The sequence below is a fragment of the Equus quagga genome, chromosome 3 (genome assembly GCF_021613505.1).
Source record: "Equus quagga isolate Etosha38 chromosome 3, UCLA_HA_Equagga_1.0, whole genome shotgun sequence".
In the NCBI taxonomy this organism is placed as follows: Eukaryota; Metazoa; Chordata; class Mammalia; order Perissodactyla; family Equidae; genus Equus; species Equus quagga.
Window position 1 is genome coordinate 142,048,466 of NC_060269.1, and position 27,036 is coordinate 142,075,501.

At 46.2% G+C, this 27,036-nt stretch overlaps 1 protein-coding gene across 1 annotated transcript; it reads left to right on the top strand.

Moving 5' to 3' along the window:
• Nucleotides 1–1,619: 1,619 nt before the first annotated feature.
• Nucleotides 1,620–18,053, top strand: QDPR (quinoid dihydropteridine reductase). Its single transcript, XM_046657304.1, has 7 exons — nucleotides 1,620–1,777; nucleotides 3,941–4,033; nucleotides 7,690–7,786; nucleotides 9,941–10,081; nucleotides 14,221–14,329; nucleotides 15,419–15,502; nucleotides 17,381–18,053. Exons 1-7 carry the CDS (start codon nucleotides 1,679–1,681, stop codon nucleotides 17,484–17,486), a joined length of 729 nt encoding a protein of 242 aa, XP_046513260.1. The 5' UTR covers nucleotides 1,620–1,678; the 3' UTR covers nucleotides 17,487–18,053.
• The last annotated feature ends 8,983 nt before the right edge of the window (nucleotides 18,054–27,036 follow it).

A 27,036-nucleotide genomic window follows, 5' to 3' on the forward strand; every position in this document is an offset into this window, starting at 1 on the left:
CTTGCCGTGCTGAATGGAGGTGTGGTTAAGGAGGACTCCAACTACTGAAGACCTGGGCTCCAATTCCTACTCTTCTCAGCAAGTGTCTGAGACTCTCATGCCTCAGTTTCCTAATCTGTCACAGGATTGTTGTGTGAATTAAAACGAAATAGCACATGCAGATCACTCAGCACAGTGCCTGGCACACAGAAGGTGCTAAATAAATGATCTTTCCCTCCCCTCCAGGCTTCTAGCGATTCTATTCCTGGTAATGAAGCTTCTGACAACAAAATGTGTTGCGGGCTGCAGCCTGTTCTCCACGGCCGTATTTCTGTGTGCCTTATCTGGTACAAGTTTATTGAGCAAACATCTGTGTGCGTACTGTGTACAAGGCACCGTGTGTGGGGAGACGGTGACACAAAGATGTATAATATGGGATCCTGCGTCAAGAAGGTTACAATAGTGTTAGGGCAGTGGTTCTCTGCCAAGAGTGATTTTGCTCCCCAGGCGATATTTGGCAATATCTGGTGATACTTTTGATGGTGATGACTAGAGGGGTGGGGGGCTGCTACTGGCATCTAGGAGGTAGAGACCAGAGATGCTGTAAACATCGGACAATGCACAGGTCAGCCCCCTCCCCTCCCAGCATCCCTGCACAAACACTGATGGGGCTGTGGTTGAGAAACTCTGTCTTAGAGGCAGCGGCCGTGGGCAGAAGTAACTAAAATATGAGAGAAAATGCCAGGCTCTGCTGCTGGGGATGGGAGGTGCCCTCGGGTGGGGCTCAACTGTGAACCTGCGGACCTTTGATATTCTTGCCAAACAGCGCTTACATACAGTCACGAGGTCAAGGACAGCGTTATAAGACTCTACATCGTTACACTTGTCTCCCTACCAGACCAAAACCTGTTGTGCTCTATGTACCCCTAGTTTTTAGAAATCTTGTATTTTCCGTGGTATTTTTTGGTTTAAAAGCATTAATTTGTGAAATGTAAACATTTAGAATATAGTTTACTACAATTTTTGTATCACTCTTTTGGCAATTTTAGTTTTTAAATATGCTCCCAAATAGATATTTAAATGTCCAACCCCACCCCACCAAAATGGAAGCAGCCTGGAACTCACAATCTCTAAGAGGCCCAATGCACTGTAACACAAGCAGTAGCAAAAATGATAATATTAATAATGCTCAGTTGGCATTAATTGAGCTCCCACTACTAGCCACGCATTGCTCTAAATACTCTAGTATTACCTTTAAAAATCCTTTTCAAAACCCCAGGAGGCAAGACAATTAGTATTCCGATTTTACCGCTGAGGAGATTGAGGCACAGAGCAGTTAAGGAAGTTGTTTAGGGCCACACAGCTCTTAAACAGGAGGGCCGGGCGGCCGGGCATCAGAACCTCACTCATAGAGGAAAAATATATGTGGTTTGTCTTGTGTCCCCAGTGGACTCTCAGCATCTGGAGAGCAGGGGCCACCCACACTCGCGCACACCAGCTCTCCACCCGCCGCTGAGCACGCCCGGGGGCCCAGCCCTGGGCGGGCGGCGGGCGGGGCTTCGCGGGTCCCGGCACCTAGGGGCCGCGCGCTAGGCGGCAGCAGCGGGCGCGGGGCGGGCGCGGCGGCCGCGCGGTCGCTCTTGGCGGGGCGGGGCGTGCGGCGCGCGGCTGTCGAGCGCGGGGCCGCGGGAGGAGCAGGATGGCGGCGGCCGCGGGCGAGGCGCGCCGGGTGCTGGTGTACGGCGGCCGGGGCGCGCTGGGCTCCCGCTGCGTGCACGCGTTCCGGGCCTGCAACTGGGTACTGCGGTGGGGCCGCGAGCGCAGGGGCCGCGCCGCCGGGGGTGGGCGCGGGGATGACGGGGGCCGGGGCCCTCCCGGGCAGCCCGGGAGGGCAGCCTGGAGGAGGCCGGGGGGCCCTGGGCACCCCAGATGTGGGTGCTTGCACGTGCATGCAGTGATCTAGAAGTCTGTTCCTGTCTCCGAGTGGGTGCCCACGCCCGGCCCTAGGTGCGGGGACTTTGCTTTGCAAGGACAGTGGTGGGGGGCTGCTCCCTCGGCATTCGCCAGGCCTGGGGAGTAGGGCATGACTCGGGAGAAAATTCCGTAGAGGGAGGAAGACAAGAGGAGCGGAATTGAGGGGACATGGAGAGAGAATGAGAAGGAAAGATCTGGAATTATACTGCCTGCCTCGGGCTACTAGTCTTCTGACCGTGAATTGCTTGCTTAATGTCCTCGAACCTCAGTTTCCCCATATGTAAAATGGGGATAATGATAGTGTTTACCCCTTAGGGGAGTTGTGAAGATTAAATGAGATAATTGGACTCGTTGCTCCTAAGTTATGTGACTCGTGGTAGGAACTGTTTAAATGTTAGCTGCTATTGATATACTTATTTTATATATAAATATATATATTATTGATATATTGGTAAATACTCATGTTTAAGCCTCCATTGGGCCTAATACTTTGAAGGCTCAGCCCCCAAATGCTGGGGGCTTCTTTGTTTGCAAAGGCTGTTTCAACTGCTCTGGGTAATCAAGTATCTGCTCGCAGAGGGCTGCAAATAGGAGCCCCCTGGTCACTGGCCAGGGACCCTGAGCCGGGCCACCCAGCAGGGCGCAGCGCATTCCCGTGGACACTGCCCTGGGTCTTCTCGCTGCAGCTGTCACCTGCTCGAAGTTGTGCGGTGCTCTGGGGAGCCTTCCTGGGAGTTTAGTTAACAGCAGCAGCCTGGCGAGGGTGCCCTGGGACCAGAGAGAGTCCCAGGGTTTTCTTCTCGCTCAGAATCTGGTATAGGAATATGCTTCTCAGGGATTCTAAACACGCCACCCCCTTCCTGCCATCTACCAGCTCGGAACCTGGGAAGACTGATTTGCAGCGTCTTCCCAGGTCTGCGGAGATGGGTGGTGGTGACAATGGGAGGAAGCATTTAAGGAGTGCAGGCCAGGGGCCAGGCACAGCGCTCCCCATACTCTTAATTGCATTTACTCTTCCCATTAACGTTAATACAGTAGTCCTGTTGGTATCCACGTGTTACAGAGGTCAGGGCTGTGCTGTCGCTTGATGGGGGCACTTCCCCCCTGCTGGGCCCTCAATTTGGTTTACCTTTGACTTGACAGAATCTGGTGAGCTGGTTGACCTTTGGCTCTCTGTGTTCCGTCTGTGTCCCATTCCCCTCCCCCCTTCTTCATTCATAGGGTCTCTGGGAGGATGAGATGCAGCCATTTCTTTGTCTCTGACCTCCATGGCTTGTGACATAGAAGTCGTGAGTGTTCTTGAGTGGATGCTGATCTGGCAGAACCAGGATTTAAACCTGGATCTGTCTGGTTCCCAAACCCGAAGCCATCCCTCTATGGTCTGGGACAGGGGTTGGAAAACTAGTTCTCCATGGGCGGAATCCTGCCTGCCACCTGTCATACAGCCCAAGAGCTGAGACTGGTTTCACATTTTTAAATGGTTGAAAAGAAATCAAAAGAAGATTTTGGGATGTGAAAACTATATGACATTTATATTTCCGTATCCAGAATTTTATTGGTGCATAGCCACGCGCATTTGTTCTCCTCTCGTCTATGGCTGCTCTCTCGCTACCATAGCAGAATTGGGTAGTTGCAACAGAGACCAGAGGGCCAGCAAAGCCTGAAATATTTACTCTGGTTCCTTACAGAAAAAGTTTGCAGACCGCTGGTCTAGGAAGTCTCTGGAAGTGTAGGGTTTGGCTTTCAGAGGTGAGAGTAGAAGAAAAATGAGGTGTTTGGAGGCTGAATGGGCCTCAGTAAGGAGTAGCCTGGCTGACGCCAAGCGTCGCTGTGAGGAGTGGGAGAGGGCAGTAGCTGGGTCCTTTCTTCTAGTGGGTTTTCATGTAAGCCTTTATCTCTTTCCACTCCCCCCATTTCTGGGCGTGGATCTTTAAAGGAATAACAACTTATTATCTCTTGACCAAAGCTGTTTTCTCCTTCGCTCCAGTGGGTCGCCAGCATCGACATCGGGGAGAATGAAGAGGCCAGTGCTAGTGTCGTCGTTAAGATGACAGACTCATTTACTGAGCAGGCTGACCAGGTAATTCCAGAAAAGGCCCCGCTGAGCATCGTTAGGGGAACCCTGGCCAGGAGTTTCCACCAGCAGTGTGTTCCTCCTTTTGTTTCAAGTATTGTTTCTCTATTTATGAGAGCCATTTGTGCTCATTGAAGGAACTTTGGAAAAAGTGAAAGAAAAATACAAGGAAGATAAATTACCCGTAATTTATTTCTGATTAGCTTACTGTTCTCATTTTGCCCCATTTTCTTGTCCTTCCTATGCATACTATATGTTATTAGTTTTACAAGTTGAGATAATCTTGTATTTTATATTTTATGGTCAGCTTTTTTTACCTTAACATTTAATTTAAATGCTTCTCCAGATCACTTGAAAAAAGCTCTGTGTTGACATGTAATTTTTAGTTTTATGGATTGGTCACAATTTCCTTAGTTTCCACCTACGTGCGTTTAAGTTTTTTGCAGTTTGTCTTTTTTACCATTATCAAGAATGCCGTGGTGGACATCTTTGTCTCCATCTCTGATTATTTAGGATATTTGTAAAAAGTGGAGCTCCCCAGTTGAAAGCACGAATACTAACCAAACACGTTATTTTTAATTATAAAATGATATGCTTATTGTGAAACAAGAAGTGAAACAAAACTATAAAAATATAAGTAAACTTTCTCCCTGCGATAGTGTCACTCCCCAGAAGGAAGCACTGTTGACAATTCAGTGGGTGTCTTGGTATCAATATCTGAGATGCTCTCGGAAGAGCCATTCCAAGTTGCTGCCGGGAAGACTGCTTTGTGTGGCTCTCTTGCCAGCGCATCAGCCCACGTTCCCCAGGATACCTCCATATTCTTTGTGTGATGTGCCAGTTTTCACAAGCACCCGGTGACGCAGGTGGCCAGGTAGTGGTGGTCCCATTTGATAGCGGAGGAGACTGACTTTCAGAGACTAAGTGACATGGCAACAAGCTAGCTAGTGATGGAGTTGGAAGCCTGGGTCTCCTAATGAGACAGGCAACTTATTAACCAGAGACTTATTAAACACTTATTAACCAGACACTTATTAACCACTTATTAACCAGAGACTTATTAAGCACTTGAATGAGTTCAGGGGCTGCTTTTTGTTTGGTTATACTTTCTCTAGTTATGTGAACACTGTTGGGCCTTTTAGGATCCTTAGCTAATTTTTATAACAGACTTTAAAAATTTTAAAAGTGGTGCATGTGTGATATCGAAAATACAGTAAAATAAAAAGAAAGGGGAAATCATTTCTAGTCCCACTGTGCAGTTGTTTTGTTATATTTTCTTCTAATCCATTTCTCCAAACATCTACATGTATAAATCTAAAAATTAAAACCTCTAAAACGGTGGGCATTTGCCCTTTCTAAAGCATCAGTTTGACATAGATTAGAATGTAAAAAGCCAGCTGGCTTATTCTAGAATATAGATTTTTGTTGTTCTTACTTTTCTTAATATGGTCCTAATGTTTCCTACGCTTAATATGTATTGGCTTTAATGGGCTTAATAGCAAACCCGACATGGCATTGTTATGTGTCAGGCACCATGCTTAGTGCCTTGTTCACGTTAGCTCGTTTAATCTCCATAACACCCCCAAAATAAAGTTTCTGGTTTTATCTCCTGTTTAGAAATGGGGGGTTTAGGCACAGAAAGGCCCTGGAATTTGCTCAAGGTCAAACATGTCGTAGGTGGCATAGCCAGGATTTGAACCTGGGCAGTGGGATTTGATGTCTGCGCTCCTGTCTGCATGCTGAGCTGCCTCTCTGCAGAATAGAATAGCTTCATGTGAATCAGATAGTAAATGCTAAAACCAAGTGCAAGGGGAGCACCTGGGCTTAGAGCCACGTGGCCCTGGCAGGTATGGTTCTCTGTAATCAGTGTCTCTTCTGCTCCTGTTAATTGCAGGCTTCTGATGTCCATGTGCTTTGTTGAATGTGGTCCTGTCTGAGACTTGACTGTACAGTGCATCTTTAAGAGAAAGGTTGAGAAATGTCTTAGTTATTACAAGCTTTAGCTTTTAAAGTCTTTAACCCCGTCTACTTCCCCTCCCCCACTCACCCATTTAAGAATTTCTGGACAAACAGCTTGACATCCACTTTTTGTTTTGGAAGCTCCAGAAGAAGAAATTGAATCCTAACATGTGAAATTGGCCCTCTGGGCACGAAATTCACCAGCAACAGTGAGGAGATGAAGAATTGAGAAAGGCGTTAAATCTATAGAAAACTATTGGGCAGAGAGCAAAATTTAAGGGGAAGGAATTTAAAAATGCATAGATATTGTAAAAAAACAAGTCAAACAGCTGCACTGTAGCTGCGGACTCCAGGCTTCCCTAAAAAGTGGAGCATGCATGGGTTGTGTACACACAGATGTCAGGTGACCCAGCTTCCCGCAGCTGGGATCTGGGCTCTGGCAACAGGACACGGCTTAAGGATGAAGGGAGGGGGCAGCCAGGAGAAAGGTCACCAAAAGATAAGTCGGGATTAGCTGAAATACTCAGGAATTGAGGCCAAGGAAAATTCAGGAATCTTCTTGAAAGGTTTAGGTGTGGACTGTTGGGAGAGAAAAGATTGGTTTCATTGCCAAAGCATTCTCTTTGAAAGAGTACTTTGAGGCCTCAGAATTTGCAGGGAAAAGCAGTCAGGGACTGAGATGTTGCTGCTGGGAGAGACAGCATCTTGTGTTGTTTTAAGATTGATCTTAATGAAGCAATTGGGAGGCATCGTCTCGGCCATTCCAGAGAAATATGGACAAGGGTCGTGGTTGTTGGCCTAGGTTGCCTATTGTCAGATTTTGTTTTAATAAATTGTAACAGAAGGACATGTATATATTTTCGACACTTTAAAAATTTCAATCAAACAGAAGTAGAGAGAAAATTAAAATGAACACCTGTGTACTCAGTATTTACCAACATTTTGCCACTGACTGTATTTTTTTATTGCTCTTTTTTAAAAAATAACCTCTTTGGCATTTTCTTTGAGAGTTGTAGTTAAGGGGATTTTTGTATTAGGGGGAGAGTAGAATTGATTATCTCAGATTATGATTCTGTGATTTGCAAAGAAAGTCTAGAAAGAAGTAATACCAGACGGTTAGCCGTGGGCATTGAAGCTCTTGGTGATTTTTCTTTTTTGAGGAAGATTAGCCCTGAGCTAACTGCTGCCAATCCTCGTCTTTTTGCTGAGGAAGACCGGCCCTGAGCTAACATCTCTGCCCATCTTCCTCTACTTTATATGTGGGACGCCTACCACAGCATGGCTTTTGCCAAGTGGTGCCATGTCCTCACCCAGGATCCGAACCGGCGAACCCTGGGCCGCTGAAGCGGAATGTGCCAACTTAACCGCTGCACCACTGGGCCGGCCCCTCTCGGTGATTTTTTTTTTGACCTTTTCCTGCTTTTCTTTATTAATTGTTTTATTCCAGGGAATGCTTGTGTCCCCACCCTTTAGAATGTTTAAAAGAAGACTCTAGATTGCTTTATAAACTTCACTTTGAAATGTAATTGGGCTTCACTATCCAACATGCTTGATCCTAGATTGGTCCTACATCTAATTTTGAAAATAATTGCCAGGTACTGTTAACTGATTTAAAAAGAAATGAAAAATAAACTGATGTATCTGTAAAAACCTCTTTAGGTTTCCCTGACAGTTTATGTGTCTTTTTCGTCCTTTTGTTTAAGGTGGCTGCTGAGGTCGGAAAGCTCTTGGGTGAAGAGAAGGTGGACGCGATCGTTTGTGTGGCTGGAGGATGGGCTGGGGGCAGTGCCAAGTCCAAGTGTGAGTCCTTTTCTCCGTTAATCATTCGCTCTGCTCTTTTTCCAGCTGGCACGGGTTGGGTCTATACTCTGTGCCAGCCCAGGCGTTTTTCTGTGTGTCTCGAAGAATCTTTGCAGGAGCTCTGTGAGGTAGGGGTTAACACCCCCGTTTTGCAGATGAAGAAAACCTTCCCGTAGAGAGGACTAGGGGAGGGGACATTGAATTTGAAGTTTAAAATAGAGGCAGAATGAAATCAGCATTGTTTCTGCCCTGATCTTACGGGGTTTATTTCTGGGTTTGGGGTGTGTGTATGAAATGGAGAGATCAATCTGAAGGTCAAAAGGACTCAACATTGAGCTTTTATTAAGGCTGAGTACGTTTTTCAACTTTTTATTGTGAACATTTTCAAACCTACAGAAGAGTTGAAAGAACAGTTCACTGAACGCGCTTCTCCCTCCATCCAGATTCGCTCGTTGTTAACATTTGCTACAGTTGCTCTCTCTTGCTTTCTGGCATGTGTGTACTCTGTGTATTTTTTTGTTAACCTTTTGAAAGTAAGTAGACACTTCACTGCATTTCACCATGCATCTCCAAACATTAAACCCATTCTCCTGCTTTATCATAATACCATTACCATACCTAAGAAAATTAACAGTAATTCTATAATATTAATAATATTTAGCCTATATTCAAATTACCCCAGTTTATTCCATATGATTTATAGTTGTTTTCCCTAAATAATTTAAAATCAGGGTTTATGCACTGCATTTTGTTGTGGTTTTTAGTCCGTTAATCTAGAATTTTTTTTTTCTTGTGATAGACTTTTTTGGTGAGTCCAGGGCAGTTTTCATATAGAATGTCCCACATTCTGAATTTGTCTGTTTCTTTAAGGTACCATTGACTTTGTTCCCCTGGCCCTGGTGTTTCCTGTGAACTGGGATTTAGGTCCAGAGACTGGCTTAGATTCAGGTTGAATATTTTGGAGGGGAGAATTCTTCCTGAGTGGTGGTGTGTGCCTCACGTTGCATCCCCCTGAGACTCTCACCCTGTCAGTTCGCCCTCCCCATCCATCGTGATGCCACATTGGATGGTGGGTAAGGTGGCAGCAACAGACTTCCTGTAAAGGTGCATTTTTCTGTTTGCAATTAGTAAGTGATCTGCGGGATGCTGCTTTGGCGTTGTGTGTGAATATCCTGTTCCTGAACACTTTGAGCCTCCAAATTCCCAAAACCTAATGGTTTTAAGCGTCCATGGCTAGTCCCTGCCTGAGTCAGTTAGCCCAGGTGGGGTTGGACAAGGAAAGCTTTCTAATTCTATCATTCCTTCTGCATTTCTTAGTTAAAGCCATTTAAGAAGGAATTGATTTTCTGTGAACCACACTTAAATGTGAAACTGGTATTTTGTGGGGTGATCAGGTTGGCAAAACACTCTGATGGCCTTTTGGGTGTTTGGGGAACAAGAAGTGATTGATGTTGATCCATGAATTTTCTTTTCAAGTCGTTTTTAGCAGGGAAATGCAATACCTTGGTTATCACCTACTGAAGACCCCTATCACCTACTGACGACCCCACTCCCATGTCAGGAGGGCTTTCTTTCTAGACCCCTGGGTCCTGTGTGCCCTGTAAGGGAGGGAGGGATGGTTGCTCAGCCATGAGGTGACGTACGTTACCACCTGTTCCTCCTTACATCTCTAGCAAGGCCAGAGGGATAAAACCAGTGTGAGACGGTTGTTATTTCAGCTTTCGTTTAAAGAGTCTTTAAAGCTGGCATTAAACTTTCAACCATAAAAAATGTAGCTCTATAAAAGCTCTCTTAATGTCCATGTGGTAAGTCCCTCAGATTTCTATCACGGGTAGAAGCTGACTTAGACATATGGTTCTTATTACAAATCCAATGCCCTTCACGAAGGAGAGCAATCTTTGAGTTACAGCCAGTCCAGCCTATCTGTTAACCGTCCTCGTTTATTGGCTAAAATGTTACCACTTTACAGGTGACGAAGCTGAGACGCGGGTGATCCCATGACCTGGATTCGAACCCGTGTCTCTCTGACCACAAGCCCTGTGCCGTTTGTACTAGACTTTGTTGTAGACAGGGGCCGGGATAGTGGGGACGGCCGTGAGTGCTTCCTCAAGTGTCGGGTGCCGTGAGTTGAACTCACATTTCCATTTCACTCAGCTCTCTTTAAAAACTGTGACCTGATGTGGAAGCAGAGCGTGTGGACGTCGACCATCTCCAGCTACCTGGCCGCCAAGCACCTCAAGGAAGGAGGCCTCCTGACCTTGACTGGGGCCAAGGCTGCCCTGGAGGGGACTCCTGGTAAGCCTTCGTTTCCCCGTCTGTGAAATGGGAACGCTCACACCTGCTCACTGGGGCTGCTGGGCACTTCGTGAGGTGAGGAATGTGAAAGCCCTTTACCCCCTAAGGACCTTTACACTTGGCTGGATTTTGCTTCCTTTTAGGCCTGAATCTTTAGGGGAATGATCCTTTCATTTGATTGTCCTCATGTTCATGGTGGTTAAGGAGCGCCGTAATCTGGCACCTCCCTCCCGTCTGGTTTATTTATCTGTGATCCACCCAGGGAATAATGCTGTAGTGGATATTAATGAGTTAAAAAACATGTATCATCATCACATTCTGTTCATGTGTCCCAGGGAAGCGGCTTGGCCATTGGAAATAGTGTGGGCTGTAGAGTGAGAGAGGCTGGGGTGGATTCTTCACCCTAGCTATGTGGCCTTGAACACATTATCTGATCTCTTTGACCAAATTTCTGCTGTAGTTTCCTTAATTGTAATATACTGATGATAGCATCTGCCTTGAACAGTAGCTGTAGAGCATTAGAGAAATTGATCTATATAAAGTGCCCAGCACATGGTAAGTCTTATTATAGTCACTTTCTTTTTTCTTTGCTGAGGAAGATTAGCCCTGAGCTAACATATGTTGCCAATCTTCCTCTTTTTGTATGTGAGCTGCTGCCACAGCATGTCCACTGACACACGAGTGGTGTGGGTTCATGCCTGGAAACTGAACCCAGGCTGCTGAAGCAGAGCACACTGAACTTAACTGCTAGGCCAACGGGGCTGGCCCCTATCGTCACTTTTTTCATTTCACATATATTCTCATTTAATCCTGGAGAGTAGATGTCATTATTATCTTTTTCAATATACAGGTAAGGACACTAAAACTTAGAGGGGTTAAGTAACTTGTCTGGGTTTATGCCATAAGTAAGTTACAAACTTACCTCGAATTGAAACCCTGATCATTCAAATTCTGTGCTTTTCCTGTGACACTGTGCAGATGCCAGTTTCCTTCGCATTTTTCACTCCCTGTGTTGGTTTCCTAGAGCTGCCATAACAACGTACCACAGACCAGGGGGCTTAAATAACAGAAACTTATCCTCTCTCAGTTCTGGAGGCTGCAAGCCTGAGCTCGCGGTGTCGGCAGGGCTGCTTCCTTCTGAGGCCTCTCTCCCTGGCTTGCAGGTGGCTGTCGTCTCCCAGTGTCTTTCCACGGGTCTTCCCTCTGTGCGTGTCTGTGTCCTAACCTCTTCTTTGGCACCCACCCTAATGACCTCATTTGAACTTAGTTACCTCTTTAAAGGACCCGTCTTCAAAGACAGTCACGTTCCAAGGTGCTGAGGGTTAGGACTTCCATATAGGAATTTTGGGGGGACACAGTTCAACCCATAACACTCCCTTTGGGCCAAAGGAATTTAAGTGGGGGCGGGGTGGGGAGACAGACAGACAGGCAGACAGTGTCTACCTCCGCGACCGAAGTTAAACTCAAAAAACCACAGGAGCTGTTTTTGGACTTCTTTAGTACGTGGGAGAGACTGAGCACCTTTTCAATTTTAAGGTAAGTCACTGAACTGTGAGGCTCTTACAGATGGATGATTTATTACTACTCATTGTCTTACTACATTTCTCAGAGCATATGATCTTACAAGTCCGTGGCTATTGCAATAATTACATCCGTGTAAATATTAGATGTTAGTTTGGGTGAGATCTGACTTTTATTAAAGATGACAGGGAGCAGAGGCACTAGTGAGTAACTAGAGAAATGAGTAATGGCTTGACATTTACAAAAGAAAACCCTAGGCCTGAGAGACTAATTTTTCTAAAGGACAAAACAGTCTTTTCCTTTCTTTTGGTTTGTAAATATCTTTCTTTACAATTTTGGATAGTGGTTAAGATCGCTGGCGCTGAAACTTCACGGGTTGGTTTGCTGTTGTGGTTTTGCCACCTACTTGCTGTGTGATATTTGGCAGGTTACTTGACCTCTCTGAGCCTCAGTTTTGTCATCTGTAAAATAGGGATAAATAAATAGTAATACCTCCTTTATATGGTGGTTGTGACTTGTAATCATCTTAATGCATGTAAATGGCTTAGAAAGGTATTGTGAGAGTCAATAGTAAATGTGAACTTTTATTATTAGTTACTCTGGGCTTCTTTTGTCCAGCTACTCCTGCTTCAGGTGTTAGTAAGTTTGTTCATCTTTAAGCTCATAGTTAGATGTTGTTAAACTCACTTGAGTCATGAGATCTTTTAACTTTGGTTCAGACCCCAGAAAAATCTGGGGAAATCTGTGAAAGCAAATGATGAACAGGCTTAGTAGGCCTTCAAACCCAAGGAGAGTCGTTGAAAAATGGAAAGTTTTTGGGGCCAGCCCAGTGGTGTAGTGGTTAAGTTCACAGGCTCCACTTCGGCGGCCCAGGGTTCCCTGGTTCGGATCCCGGGTACAGACCTATGCACCGCTCATCAAGCCATGCTATGACAGGCACCCTACATATATAAAGTAGAGAAAGATGGGTACAGATGTTAGCTCAGGGCTAATCTTCCTCAGCAAAAAAAAAACCAACAAAAAACGAAAAACCCGGGAAAGGTTTTCACTTGGAAAGATACTGAGAAAACCCCCTCCCTCCTATTTCCAAGGTTGTATTTGTGGATTGTCCTCTGGAGGATAAACTGTGTCAAATTGGTGGTGGTCACTCTTGTTTACCCTGTAAGGATCTGCACTGTGTTTGGAAGTCAGTCTTTAGGGGCGACATCGATCATTTTATAGTTGGGAAGACCGTATTTATCTTCTTAATGAGATGCATTTTTTTCATATCTTGGAAATGATGCCCTGACCCAAATGGTGCAGAATTCTGTAAAGGTAAACCAGCAGGGATGCGGGTTGCTGGTTGCTTGTTCGCTTCTTTCTTCATCAGGTTCCCTGCTCTCATGTGGTTTGGATGAAATTCAGAATGAGCCCCGGGAGTGTGCTGGGGATGGGGCTGGATGCGTGCGATTCCTGTGCTGGTTTTTGTTAATCGCTGTGGGGTTGTTAGAGCCTCATATCGCTGTTGGCCTCCTGCCCCTGGTTAAACAGAGGGGCCAGAGATGGGGAAAGATTCTTCTCGTGCTTCCAAATACCTTGTCGAGACCTTGACCCTCTTTTGCAATGCAAGGTTGCTGTTGGAGGGTTTGGTGATTGGGTCCTCGGCTGGGCTGTGACCTGCTTCCCCCTGGACATCTGATGCCTCCTCAGCTGTTGCTCTTTAAACAGCACATCTGCTGAGGTCTTCAGGAGGCTGCTGACCTCTGGGAGAAGTGGTTTTCTGGAGTAGGAGGGGTGTTCAGACAGTTAACCATTCTTTGCATCTGTGATAGCGGCATTTAGTGAACATCTACGGTGGCTGCTGTGGGGACTATAGAGAGGAGACAGACCCTGTCCTACCACATGTCTGCAGGGCAGACAGAAACCTGTCCTAATAAAAGGCATGCCTTGCTTCAGTGAGCAAACATTCGCTGACTGGTGGGAGGAAAGGAGGGCTAACAGGTAGCATGTGTACTTACGTCAGAATTGCTCAAGCGGTGTACTTTAAACAGACGGTTGGAGGCCAGGGTGCATTACTTCTGTTAATTTGGTGGGAAACATTTATTGAGCACCTACCTTATGCTCTGTCCAGGGTTAAGTCCTTTATTCCCATTTTACAGATAGGATGACTGAGGATCAGAAAGGTTTTGAGAACTTACCCAGGTTTTCTTTAGTGGTAAGTGGAAGAGCTGGGGTTTGAACTGTGCAGCCTGACGCCGTAGCCTGCACTCCACACGACGGCTCGATTTTGCCCACAAGGAGTTATCGATCCGGGGGTTCAGAACCCACCTCTTGCATGGCCTTTAACCTCTCGCTCGGCCTCGGTGCAAGTCTGTATGTGAGTGTGAGCACGTTACTCACCCTGTCCGAGCCTCAGTTTCCTCAGTAGTAAAAATAAGATCAGCCTCCTGGCATTTGTGGCGAATGTTAAGTGCCAGGCCGGCAGGAGGGGCACTTGAAATGTTACATCCCTTCCACTTTCTCTCCAGAGATGTCCGTCCTTCTGTTCTTGCAGACCTCCTCTGGACCCTGGTGTGGTGTTCTCTGGACACACCACTGGTGGCCGGTGGTCACTGAACTGTTTTCTCCCCGTTTCCCAGGGATGATCGGCTACGGCATGGCCAAGAGTGCCGTTCATCAGCTCTGCCAGAGCCTCGCCAGCAAGAACAGCGGCATGCCGTCCGGGTCTACAGCCGTTGCCGTGCTCCCGTAAGTCACTGGGGGCTTCCCAGTTGCTGCCCTCCTCTGCCCTACTGTTGAGAGTTACTGTCGTTTTCCACCAGGGACTTGCGTGTGCCATCACCTTGGCTTCTAAAATTCGCCAGAAGCCCCGAAGATACTTCTTCAGGTGCTGGATTATCCTGGGCCGTCCAGAATGGTTGATGGGCTGGTGGGCTGGGTCTTTCTTGCCTCTTGGTTGTTTTCTTTCCTCCTCTCTATCCGTCCCTCCCTCCCTCCTTATTACAAGTAGCCAACGCACTTTATTTTAATATTTGTAGTCTGTCTTTCACGTCATTATAAGGTCAGTGTAGAGGAGAGCCTGTGTTTAGGCTTTGTGTGTATGTGTCGGGGGAGCCTAGGGGACAATATGGGAGATGTTCCTATTTGTGATCAGGAAGAAGGTCCCCATTCAGCTGTCCCAGGAGAGGCCGCTGCTCTGGAGGTAGGGTTCTTTCTCACCAGAGGGATTCCGGCACCATCTGGCTGCTCTCTTGCTATAGTCCGAGAGAGTGTGGACGTTGGGACTGCTGGGTGCCTAGACTTTTCAGTCCCCCTTCATTTGTGAGTGTCTGTGATTCTCTGACCTGGTCCCACAGCGATTTTCAACGATTCCCGAGGCCTGGTGTTCTTGGGAGAGTCACACATATCTGAATTCTGTGTGTTCTTACTGAAAATCATAAGGTTTCAAAGCAAATAGCCACAAAACAAAGGATGAGACTTTCTCATATTTAAAGGAATATTATTATTACTATTCAAAAATCCTTAGAAATGAGTCTGCCCCAGTTTAGGGTGTGAATGAAGACATAAACAGCAAAGCAATTTACTGTAAAGGCCATATTTTAAAATGGCAGCAGGTGGCTCTTTCATTTTGCTCCTGTCTGCCTGAAGGGTGAGTCACAACGCGCCTCACGAATTACTGGGATGTGATCTCCGTCACTGTGGACGGCTCCCTGGCCTCTCTCTGATTATCTGCATGTCATCTCTGCCAGAGGCTCACGCTGCATTTTCCTGTCTGGGGAGGAGCGGCAGCTGTTATACAGGGGAAGCATACATGACGAGCTTATCTCTGCTCCGCAGGGTTACCCTGGATACCGCGGTGAACAGGAAGTCGATGCCAGATGCCGACTTCCGCTCCTGGACGCCCTTAGAGTTTCTAGTCGAGTGAGTATTGCAGCAATCATGCCAGTGATTAAGCGGCTTCCAGCCCCCGTTCTCTGCCCTTTATGGGCTAGAGGACAAGTCCGTGTTCTCTTGGTTTATTAACACGGGTGGTTTTGTGAGGTTACCAGCCTCCGAGGGTATATCACACATTCGTGTGAATCTCAGAGTGGAGGGGTCCATGGTGCTGACGTGAATCCTGGCTCCTCCACTCACCAGCGAACCAACCTGAGCGTGCTGTTCAACGCTCTAGGCCTCCCTTTCCCTGTCTGTGTGATGGGGTCCAGAATACTTGTTAGGAAGATTAAATGTGGCAGTGTGAGCCAGGCACGTGGCACCATGTCTGAGCCACAGCGAGTGCTCAGTGAACCTCTGCTCCTGTTGACGTCATCATCTCTGTAACGAGGAGCAGCTGTGTGGGAGCAAGACACCGATCTAGGCGGAACATCTGGGCTCACGTGTGTGAATCAGTGCTGAGCCGCAGACCCACAGAGGGTGGGCTGGGACAGCGATCGTTCCAGAAGTCATGTTCACCTGTTTGTAGCATTTGAAAACTCAGGTGACAGGTCGGCATAAAGTTTGCTTTGAAATGTCCGTGAGCACGTTACCTTCTCTGCCATCCATGGTTAGAAGGGCATCTCTGTCACCTCCTCCGGACTGTTGACGAGGCTGAAGGAGAAGGAAGACAGTTTATAGCCTGCCTGAGTGCCACATGTGCTCCTACACATCCAAATGAGGCTGGTCCCCCACAGAGCCCTCCACTGGAGATGGGGTCATGACATCGTGCAGTACTTTAGGGAGTTTTAGCATTAATTAGGGAGTTATTAATTAAGCCTCTGTAACTTCACTTGGAGGGGGAGCGCCAATGACTTGACTGTTAAACATCAACTCTGGTCTGGAAGATTATAGATCGGCACTAATGAATGTCCCGGGAACTCGTCAGTGCCTTCTAATGAAAGAAGGTCCAAAGTCCCAGCCGGGGGATTGTCAGTGGACGGTGTGCTCAAATGTAAATGTTTTGTTTTAAACATTATCAGCTACGTGCTATCCCTGTGAATTCGTTGTGTACTTTTTTCATCCCTATCGTGTTAGAGGAGATCTTTTCGACTCCCCCAAACGGTTAGTTATTAAATGCCCCCATTCCTGCATTTAACAGATTTTATTGTAATAGTCTGTTTTTTGTATCTTTTTTCCATTGCTTGGCACAGCTGTGGGTGCTCCATAAATGTTTGCTAAAAAAAAAAAAAAAAAATGAACTTCTTTTTCTTTTAAATTTCCGGGAAGGTAATATAGCATAAAGTATTGTGTGCATGTCTATCTCTTAGAATTAACTAATTAAAATCTTTGTTTTGTTTTGAGGTTTTTTTTGGGTTTTTTTGAGGAAGGTTAGCCCTGAGCTAACATCCGCTACCAATCCTCCTGTTTTTGCTGTGGAAGACTGGCCCTGAGCTAACATCCTTGTCCATCTTCCTCTCTTGTATATGTGGGACGCCTGCCACAGCATGGCTTGATAAGTGATGTGTAGGTCTGCACCCAGGATCCAAACTGATGAACCCTGGGCCGCCAAAGCAGAGTGCACGAACTTAACCACTATGCCACCGGGCGGGCCCCAATTAAAATCTTTTTTTAATCACTTAAAATCATACCACTGTATTGTAAAAGATTCCAACAATGCAGAAAAATACAAAAATGCAAGTTAAAGTCTCACCAAATCCTGCCACTCAGGAATTAGAATGAGCCAGTACTGAAGTTGCTGGGGACCTGTGTATGTGTCCATGATGCCTGGTGGCTTTTTCACATCCCCCCAAGCCATTGATGTGAATATAAGCATGTGTCCAGATTTTTGCTTGTAAAATGTAAAGCTTCTCTTCTTTCTTCTAGAACCTTCCATGACTGGATCACAGAGAAAAACCGACCAAGGTCAGGGAGCCTAATCCAGGTGGTAACCACAGAGGGAAAGACGGAGCTTATCCCAGCATACTTTTAAGCTTCATCCTCAGTTCCTGCTGGGGACCTGCCAGAAAAGTCATTAATCTGTCTCAGTGTGGCTGTGTCTGGCCCTGTATCTTCTGCAATTCTATTCGTGGTACGAGATAGTGAGTCCTGTTTTTCTCTCACCTAATGTGCATTTGTTCTCCTAGGACAGTGTAAAATGTTTATGTGAAATAAAAATGTCTGAGAGTGGAGGCCTGCAGATAGCGCCATGAATCTGTGTTAACTACGTAAATTTAGGAGGTCCCTGAACGGCCCCCTCTGTATGGGCATCATCTTGAATTGCTTTTGAGACTCCGTTTATCTGTCCCTGACAGTGACTGTCGACGACTTTAGAGATTTGTTGGTGTTGGGGACGTTTTGGGGCCTGACTTATTGTGAATGTTATGTTCACGTCACAGTTTTTGTAGTCTCGAATTAAACTGCCTTAAAACTCTTTGTGGTGTAAGCAAAACCCCGTGGGCTCTGTTAAGATATCTTTCTCCTGTGTAGTTGCCAAGTGTGCAAGAGAACTGCTTGTGGTTATTTGCCGTTTGTCTTCCTAATAAATGGCCTTCGTTTATTGTGTTGTCTTCTTTAATCAGCTACAATTCTATGCAGTCAGAGATGAACACACTGGAATCATGGGCTCCTAGCAGTCTTTAGTCTCATGTTCTCTCAAGGGGTGGACTCAAACCCTGAAATGAAGTTTTTCAACGTGGTAACACAGGCACGGTTCCCTTTCGGGCGTATCAGACTCTGAGAGGGAGGGGTGGCCCTGTGCTTTTAGGAACGTCCCTCCGCGTGACTGAGACAGGCTGTCCTGACTGAGAGCTAGGATCTTCTCCCCATCATTTTACAGATGAGGAAACTAACCCCAGAGAGATGACTTACCATCCTCGTGCCACTAAGTGGCAGAGCTAAGCTCGGAACTCTGGTCACCAGGTGGCTGCTGTTCATAAAAGCCTGTACCATGGGTTTCTTTTGATTCTTTTCTTTTTTTTTTGAGGTAAAAGTCACATAAAATTAATCATTTTGAAATGAAAACATCAGTGGCATTTAGTATGTTGACAATGATCTGTACCCACCACCTCTGTCCAGTTCCAACACATGTTCATCACCCCACACCCACCAAGCCGTCACTCCTCATCCCCCCTGCCTCCAGCCCCTGGCAGCCACCAGTGGGCTTTCTGTCTCTGAATTTACCTATTCTGGATGTTTCATAGAAATAGAGTCATGCGCTGTGTGGCTTTTTGTGTCTGGCTTCTTTCAGTTAGCATGCTTTCAGAGGTTCATCCACACTGGAGCAGCTATTAGTGCTTTATTCCTTTTTGTGCGTGAATAATATTCCATCGTTTGCATATCCTGCAGTTGGTTTATCCATTCATTGTTGATTTACATTTGGCTATTTCTGCCTTTTGGCTGTTGTGAATAGTGCTGCTGTGAACATTCACGTATGAGCATTTGAGTATGTTTTCAGTTATTTTGGATATATACCTGGGATTGGGGTTACTCGGTCATCTGGTAATTCTCTTAACTATCTGAGGAGTCTTTTTTGATTCTTGACACTATACTGCAAGGCGATGTCCAAATTTTACAGGAAAGAAGACGGCTCAGAAAGGTTTGAAAGATATGTTGAAAGTCAACCAGTGTTACCGTCTGAATGTTTGTTGAAATCCTGAAGCCCAGTGTGATGGTCTTACGAGGCGGGGCCTCTGGGAGGTGAGCCCTTTATAGGATTAGCACCCTGGTAAAAGCAGCTGCAGTGTGAGGACACAAGAAGTCTGCGACCTGGAGGAGAGCTCCCACCCACCATGCTGGCACCCTGATCTCAAAGCTATGAGAAATAAAAAAACTAGCTTCAGTGTTTTGTTATGGCAGCCCTCATGGACAAAGACACCAGCCAGAGAGCAGTGCAGCTGGGACTGGATCGAAAGTGTAGCTGTTTCCAGCACCCGCACAAGTTACACAGCTCCTTCCATGTCTGTTCCTCCATCCTGTCCTCCCAGTAATAGCTAAGATCGATGGTTTCTAATTTTCAGTTGAAGAGAGGGTTTCGTAAGTCAAGTGACTTGCTGAGGGTACCGTTAGTTTCAGGAGAGCTGGTTGTTTTCATTCCGTTTAGAAAGTAGACGCTATAATTGATTATGCAGGGGTGTTTCTTTTCCTTTCCTTAGGCTTCACAACCCGGTGATGTGCAGCGAGAATGTAAGGGGAAAGCGGGTGAGGAAGAGGGGTGTTTTTCTCTTATGCGTCAGTCAGTCATTGAGCAAGTAATTTTTGAGTGCCACCTACGTAACAGGCACTAATCTAGGTGCCTGGGACATATAGTGAATTAAGTAGACAAAGACCCCTACCTTCAACAGAGTTTCATTCTAGTAGGGGGAGGGGGTTGAAGATTAATCAATACATTATTGTAATGTAACCTGAATACATTTTAGAGTATGTGAAAAAGGTGTGAAGTGTGGGGAAAAAGAACAAGGTAAGGGGTTAAGGATGTTGGAGAGAGAGGGGGTTGCAATTTCAGACGGGGCAGTGTTATGGACTGAATGCATCCCCCAAAATTCGTATCTTGAAGCCCTAACCCCCAATGTGGCTGTATTTGCAGATGGGCCTCTAGAGAAGTAGTTAAGGTTAAATGAGGTCAAAAGGTAGGGCCTCATTTGATAGGATCAGTGTTCTTATAAGAAGAGACGCCAGGCGGCTCTCTTTCTCTGTGCTCATGCACTGAGGAAAGACCATGTGACGATACAGTGAGAAGGTGGTCGTCTGCAAGCCAGGGAGAGAGTCCTTACCAGAAACCAGACTGGCCAGCAGCTCGATCTTGGACTTCTGGCCTCCAAGAAATTCGCTTCTCTTGTTTAAGCCACCCCGTCTGTGGTATTTTGTCATGGTAGCCTGAGCTAAGACGGACAGCGAGGGAGGTCCTCATGTGAGACGATGACATTCAAGCAGATCTTAAAGGAGGTGCCACTTGGATATGTGAAGTGAAAGTGGCTCAGGCAAAGGAACCAGACAAGAGTGTGCCAGGAATGGCTGAGGAGCTCAAGGAGGCCTCAGTGGCTGGAGTGGATCAGCGGGGTGAGTGAAGGGGCAGTTGTAGATGAGATCAGAGACACGATCGTGTAGGGCAGAGGGTCCCAAACTTTCTAGATCCATGGTGCCCGTAGTGTGTTAGCAATTTTTCGCAATCAAACAAAATACCTAACAGTGGTTTTATGAGTAGTTAGGTCCTAGGAATAGTTAATAGTATGTCAGATATTGCTGTGTTAACCTAGAAAATGGAAACTATCCTGTGCGCTCCTAAGAATTCACTGTGCTGTCCTGGGGTACGTTGGTTCACAGTTTGAAAATGGCAAATGTAAGTTTGTGGTGGCCATTTTGAAGACTTTGGCTTTGATTTTTGGCAGCCATTGTGAGGATTTTGAGCAAAGGAGAGACATGAATATATTTTAAAAGATTGTTTTGACTGTTGTGTTGAGGATAGTACTGAGGCCATTGCAATAATCTAGGTAAGAAATGATAGTGGTTGGAGGGGAGGGGAGGAGGTGATGAGAGGAAAGTTAAATAATAACATATTTTAAAGGTTGAGTCAACAGGAGTCTTGGTTGATTTGATATGAAGGTGAGACAGAGAGAGTAGTCAATGATGGCTCCCAAAGTTTTGACATGAGCAAGAGGAAAGATGGAGCTGTTAATAAGTGCGGTGGAGAAGGCTGTGGATAGAGCAAGTGTTGGGAGTATCTGGGGTGTCATTTGGACATACAGGTTTGCTCTGTCTAATATCTCCGTGGGGATATCGAGTGGGCAGATGTATTTTGAGTCTAGATTTCAAGAGAGAGAGATCTGGAGTGGAGATAAAAACTTGGGGGTCATGAGCATACAATTGGCGTTGAAAGCTGTGAGACTAGATGAGATCACTAAGGGAGTGTGTCATTCAGGATCTAGGAGACAGAAACCACACAATGATGTGAACAGGGCAAGTCTAAGATAAAGGATTATTGAATAAAAGGAATTAAGTATAAAGGGCTAAAGAACTGTGAAGAGTACCCTTGGGCTGAGGGAGAGGGCTCCAGGAAGGACAAATATGGAAGGCAGACCCCTCCTCAACCCTGGGGGCCCTGGTAAAGACTGGAGAGCGGGGGAGGGGAGAAACCCCATGTCCCCTCCCACCTCAGGTGACATCTCTGGGGGCCAAATAGATCTTTTTTGGAGAGTAATTTTTTTTTTTTTTTTTGAGGAAGATTAGCCCTTAGCTAACTGCTGCCAATCCTCCTCTTTTTGCTGAGGAAGACAGTCCCTGAGCTAACATCCGTGTCCATCTTCCTCCGCTTTATTTGTGGGATGCCTACCACAGCATGGCTTTTGCCAAGTGGTGCCATGTCTGCACCTGGGATCCAAACAGGCGAACCCTGGGCCGCCGAAGTGGAGCGTGTGAACTTAACTGCTGCACCACCAGGCCAGCCCCTGGAGAGTAATTTGATGGTCTCTATCAATACTCTGAAAATTTTATACCACTTGACCTAGTAATCCCATATCATAGATGCTAGGAAATAATCAGAAACAAGGACAAACATTTGCAACAAAGATATGAATTCCTGCATCAGTAATTACTGAAATCTTCAAAACAACTCAAAAGACCAACAACGGAGTATTGTTATGTCATCAGCGCAGCTCAATTTTGAGCACTTTCTAGGCCCTAAGTACTACTTCATAAGGATTAACCAATCCTCACAACGCTCTGAGGAAACTCCTATTTTTATGTCCATTTTGCAGTTGAAAAGAGAGCAGCATGGAGAGAAGTTACCTGCCCAAGGTCACACAGTTAGGAAGTAGCAGGAGCCAGGATTTGAACAGGCATTCAGCCGACAGTCTGTGCTCTCAGCCACCATCCCATCCCAGCCTGCAAATGAGCCCTACAATTAGCACAATCTAGCTGTGCTATTAGCAAATATAATACCATTGTTGAAGATCCCATTTTCAAATAATGATAGTGATATGAGAAAATCTTCATGGTGTAAGGCCAAGTAAAAGGCAGATGCATGATATATCGTAGAATATGACGTGACCCCAATTATGTTAAAACACATTGGACCGTCATTTTCAATGTGAAGGCACACCTTTGTATATTTCACTGTCACCGTCACTGAAACCAGCGATGTCTTACACTGATGGTGTATCATAGTATAATTGGCAGTGTTTTCAATGCCCATAAAGTAATGGAGTAATTTAAAACCAACCATGTCTTAGATTCAGTGGAATATATATACGGGATGGTGAGAAAAACTGGAAGGAAATGCACCAAAATATCAGCAGGGAGGGGCCTCTGGGCTATGGGCGATTCCTTAAGTTTATACAAATGAGGTGAATTGTCACCGCTGGCCTCTACCTTCTGTCAGAGAGCCTTGGTTTGTTGCCTCTTGTCATCACGTAGTTAATTATTTGTCCTCAATTTGTTTGTTGTCCATTTTGCCTGTTGGACTATAACTAACAAAAGGCAGACCCTGTATGTTTTGTAAAACACCACGTCTCACTCTATTCAGATAGCTGTGGGATCAGGCCAAGTACTTGACACATAGCAGCAGCCATAAATGGGATTCCTGGACTGACTCATCGTCCTCTTCTGCACTCCTGGATGTGTGTGGATGATGATAAAATGTGGTGCCCTCTATATGCCAAGCACCATTTTAATTCCTCCCGTGATTTATTTCATCCTCACAACGACTGTGCTAGGCATTGCTATTTCCCCATTTTACAGATGCGAGAACTGAGGCACAGAGAGGGCCAGCTGCTTGCCTGGCACACAGCTCTGAGTTGTGGAGCCAGGATTCCCACTTGGGAGGATGGCTCCTGACAAATAAAAATGGCAAGCGATAGCATATATTGGAGAATATGAGGAAGCCATTTGGTGTAAACCTAATTCGGCCTGACCTTGTCTTTCCAAAAGGGCCTGACCGTGGCTGTTGAGCATGCATTGTATATCTGCTTTAGAGATTCCCTATGGCAAGAGCAAAGGTCCTTGAGATAAAGGTGCAACTTCCCTCCCCCTCCCAAAGTTCGCATTCCCTTATGGATTAAGCATCTTTCCTTAGGCTATGAACTGATTGCCGTGCTCACCTGTGACCACCCAGCTCAAGACAATAGGCTTGCCTCCTGCTACGCCCTCTGAGATAGCAGACCCACTACCTGCTGTGTCCATCAAGTGCTGTGCTGACAGGGCAATCTTGTGACTATTGTGGGAGGGACATTTCAATCATATGTGAAACATCCTGTTTGGGGCTATATAACCACTCTGTGCACCTCACTTCTTTGGTGCCCTTTCTTCCTTCGAGAAGAAAGGCCTCGGGCCATGGTCCTCAGATTTCAGCTCAGAATAAACTCACCCAAATTTTCATTTATAGATTGGTTATGGATTATTTTTGTCGACACTCCACATGCTGAGCGCTCTACTAGTCATTCAGGAGTTTGCCCTCGGTGGTATCACTGGGATCAGGGGTCACTCCAGGAGGCTAAATAGCTGACCTCAAAGGACACCACTAGTTGCTGATCCAGGTGGGCAAGGAAGCTCACCCAAAGCCTGGTGATGGAAAAGGCAGGGAGTGGACGGGGCATGACACCCTCCCTTCCCCTCCCCTGTGTGCACCTGGCTTTTTCCCCTTCTATTTTCCTTTTCTCTACTGTCCTCACTTCCTGAAAAAATGGTAAGATTTTATACAGCATTAGTTACCCTACAAAAAGGTATAGAGTGTCAACCTGCAAAACCAGAAACCAATTTAAGGGGCAAAGCATTTGTTTGGGATCAAAGAATTGTGACCTGGGGAGTACAGATTCAGGAAGAATCCCAACGAGTGATCCAATAGTGTCCCCAGGAGGAGAGGGGCTTAGAGCTTTTATGGGAAAAAGGGAAGATGAAGTGAGTGGTACTAAAGAAGAGTTCTCCGGGGCTAGAGGGGGTAATCTTTGTTCTTCATAGATTGGCTGAGATTTGGTCATCAGGCAAAAGGCTAGACTTGTCCTTCATTGATTGGTTAGCAGTCTGGTCATCAGCAAAGTTCAGTTTCATCAGCTCTTACAAACAGGATATGCCTGTCTTTACTGACTTCTTGGAGTGTTGGCAGTTTGGTCCAGTTTGGAAGATAAAGAAAACAAGATATGCAAGGCAATTCCTCTGAAATGGCTGCTCTGGCTATTTTAATATGGCTCCACTGCGTCATCTTTCACAAGAGTTAAATTCTATATGTAAAAGGTAAAGATCTTCTTAAGTTCTTCATTGAATTACCTCTAATTCTTAGCTAAAGAGGAACCGTGGCTGAGAAGGGCTGCCTGTTCTGGTTCCCTCCACCCTCCGCTCCAAAGGGTCTTTGCAGGGCGTCTTCTTGGCCCACCACCGGGTACCTCTTCCTCCCTCCACAGCTCAAGCATCACTTCCAGGGGAAAGCCTTTTCTGGCCTAACTAGGTTGGATCCCACATTACTGTTACTGCACAGAATTGGGGTTCTCTGGCCAATGTGCATAAACAAGCCAATTAATTATGGCATTGGCCTTTGGGGGACAAATCAGCTTTTATTCTGCAAGATTGATCTGCAGGGAGTCAGGGGCATGTGCCCTCGGATCTGTCTCCCTGATTCAGGATTCGGGGCAAAATTTAAAGGGTTAGGGAGCATAGGCTGGTGCTTGGAAACACTGGTGGGACAGTTTTTGATTGGTGGGCTTCAAGCATTTATGGTAAGGTTTTAAACATTTATGACAGGGTTCTAAACATTTATGATGAGGTGGAGAACACTGGATTGTCGACGAAAATAATCCATAACCAATCTATAAATGAAAATTTGGGTGAGTTTATTCTGAGCTGAAATCTGAGGACCATGGCCCGAGGCCTTTCTTCTCGAAGGAAGAAAGGGCACCAAAGAAGTGAGGTGCACAGAGTGGTTATATAGCCCCAAACAGGATGTTTCACATATGATTGAAATGTCCCTCCCACAATAGTCACAAGATTGCCCTGTCAGCACAGCACTTGATGGACACAGCAGGTAGTGGGTCTGCTATCTCAGAGGGCGTAGCAGGAGGCAAGCCTATTGTCTTGAGCTGGGTGGTCACAGGTGAGCACGGCAATCAGTTCATAGCCTAAGGAAAGATGCTTAATCCATAAGGGAAGCGAACTTTGGGAGGGGGAGGGAAGTTGCACCTTTATCTCAAGGGCCTTTGCTCTTGCCATAGGGAATCTCTAAAGCAGATATACAATGCATGCTCAACAGCCACGGTCAGGCCCTTTTGGAAAGACAAGGTCAGGCCGAATTAGGTTTACACCAAATGGCTTCCTCATATTCTCCAATATATGCTATCGCTTGCCATTTTTATTTGTCAGGATCTTCCTGAACGAGGGACCCCTCACTTCCAGCAAGAGTCCAATTTTCAAGTTTCCATTGTGTCCCCATACTTGGGTTCCGTGGGAAGGAGGATCTTTGGTTCCAAAGTCATTTCAGGTCACAATTTCTTCTTTTGCACGTGCCCTGGCTGTGTGACTTTGCAGATTTTCTGAAAGGCAGCTCTTCATCAATGTTGATAAGAGATGAGGTCAGTTGAACTAGTCCTGGAGGGCCCACGGTCACATTAAGAGCTTCCATAGTCCTTTCCAGAATTGCAATTTGCCCTTGTTTGTACGGTTGTGATGGATGTCTGTCCCCTATCAGCCTCTCTTTGTTCCATGAGACAAGAGCAGTTTGTCTGTTTCTTTTTTTTTGGTGAGGAAGATTGGCCCTGAGCTAACATCTGTTGCCACTCTCTCTCTTTTTTTTCCTCCCCAAAGCCCCAGTACGTAGTTGTATACCCTAGTTGTAAGTCCTTCCAGTTCTTCTATGTGGGATGCCGCCACAGCATGGCTTTGTGAGCAGCGTGTAGGTCTGCACCCAGGATCCAAACCGGTGAACCCAGGGCTGCTGAAGTAGAATGCGTGAACTTAACCACTCAGCCATGGGGCCGGCCTCTGCTTGTTTGTTTCTTAAACTCACCCTCTTATCTCTAGCACCTAGCACAGTGCCTGGCACCTAGGAGGGGCATATAATGTTTGTTGAATGGGAAGAGTACCCTAGAGCAGGAGAGGAAATCACAGTCCTCCCTAGGCTGCCGGGACCCCTTGTGAGGGTCTGCTTGACCTTGAGCCTTGTCCTCCATAATGGCCTAAGGCTTCAGTCTCTGGCTGTGATATTGTGATTTATAGTAAGAAATATACATTTGGCCTTAGTGCCTGTCTCTGGCACAGAGCTCCTAAATCCCTTGGAATTCCCTAAGTGATGAGAGAGACAAAAGCGTCTTTTGATGTGTGAATGAGCTGACCTTTGCACTGCACCTGAGGATGGGGCTGGTTGCCAGGGGAACCAACCGTGTGATTAAAGGGTTGGAACTTTCAGTCCCACCCCTCTGACCTCTAGGGAGGGGAGAGGGGCTGGAGGTTGAATTGATTGCTGGTGGCCAATGATTTAATCAATCATGCCTAAGTGACAAAGCCTCCACCAAACCCAAAAGGATGGGTTTCAGAGAGCTTCTGGGTTGGTGGCCAAGTGGAGCTGG

What these genes read in the sequence shown, in the direction of transcription:
- QDPR (XM_046657304.1), top strand. Translation starts at nt 1,679, where the DNA reads ATGGCGGCGGCCGCGGGCGAGGCGCGCCGGGTGCTGGTGTACGGCGGC. An exon ending in TTACTGAGCAGGCTGACCAG is followed by an intron (nt 4,034 to 7,689) that starts GTAATTCCAGAA and finishes CTTTTGTTTAAG; the next exon opens with GTGGCTGCTGAGGTCGGAAA. An exon ending in GGGCAGTGCCAAGTCCAAGT is followed by an intron (nt 7,787 to 9,940) that starts GTGAGTCCTTTT and finishes CATTTCACTCAG; the next exon opens with CTCTCTTTAAAAACTGTGAC.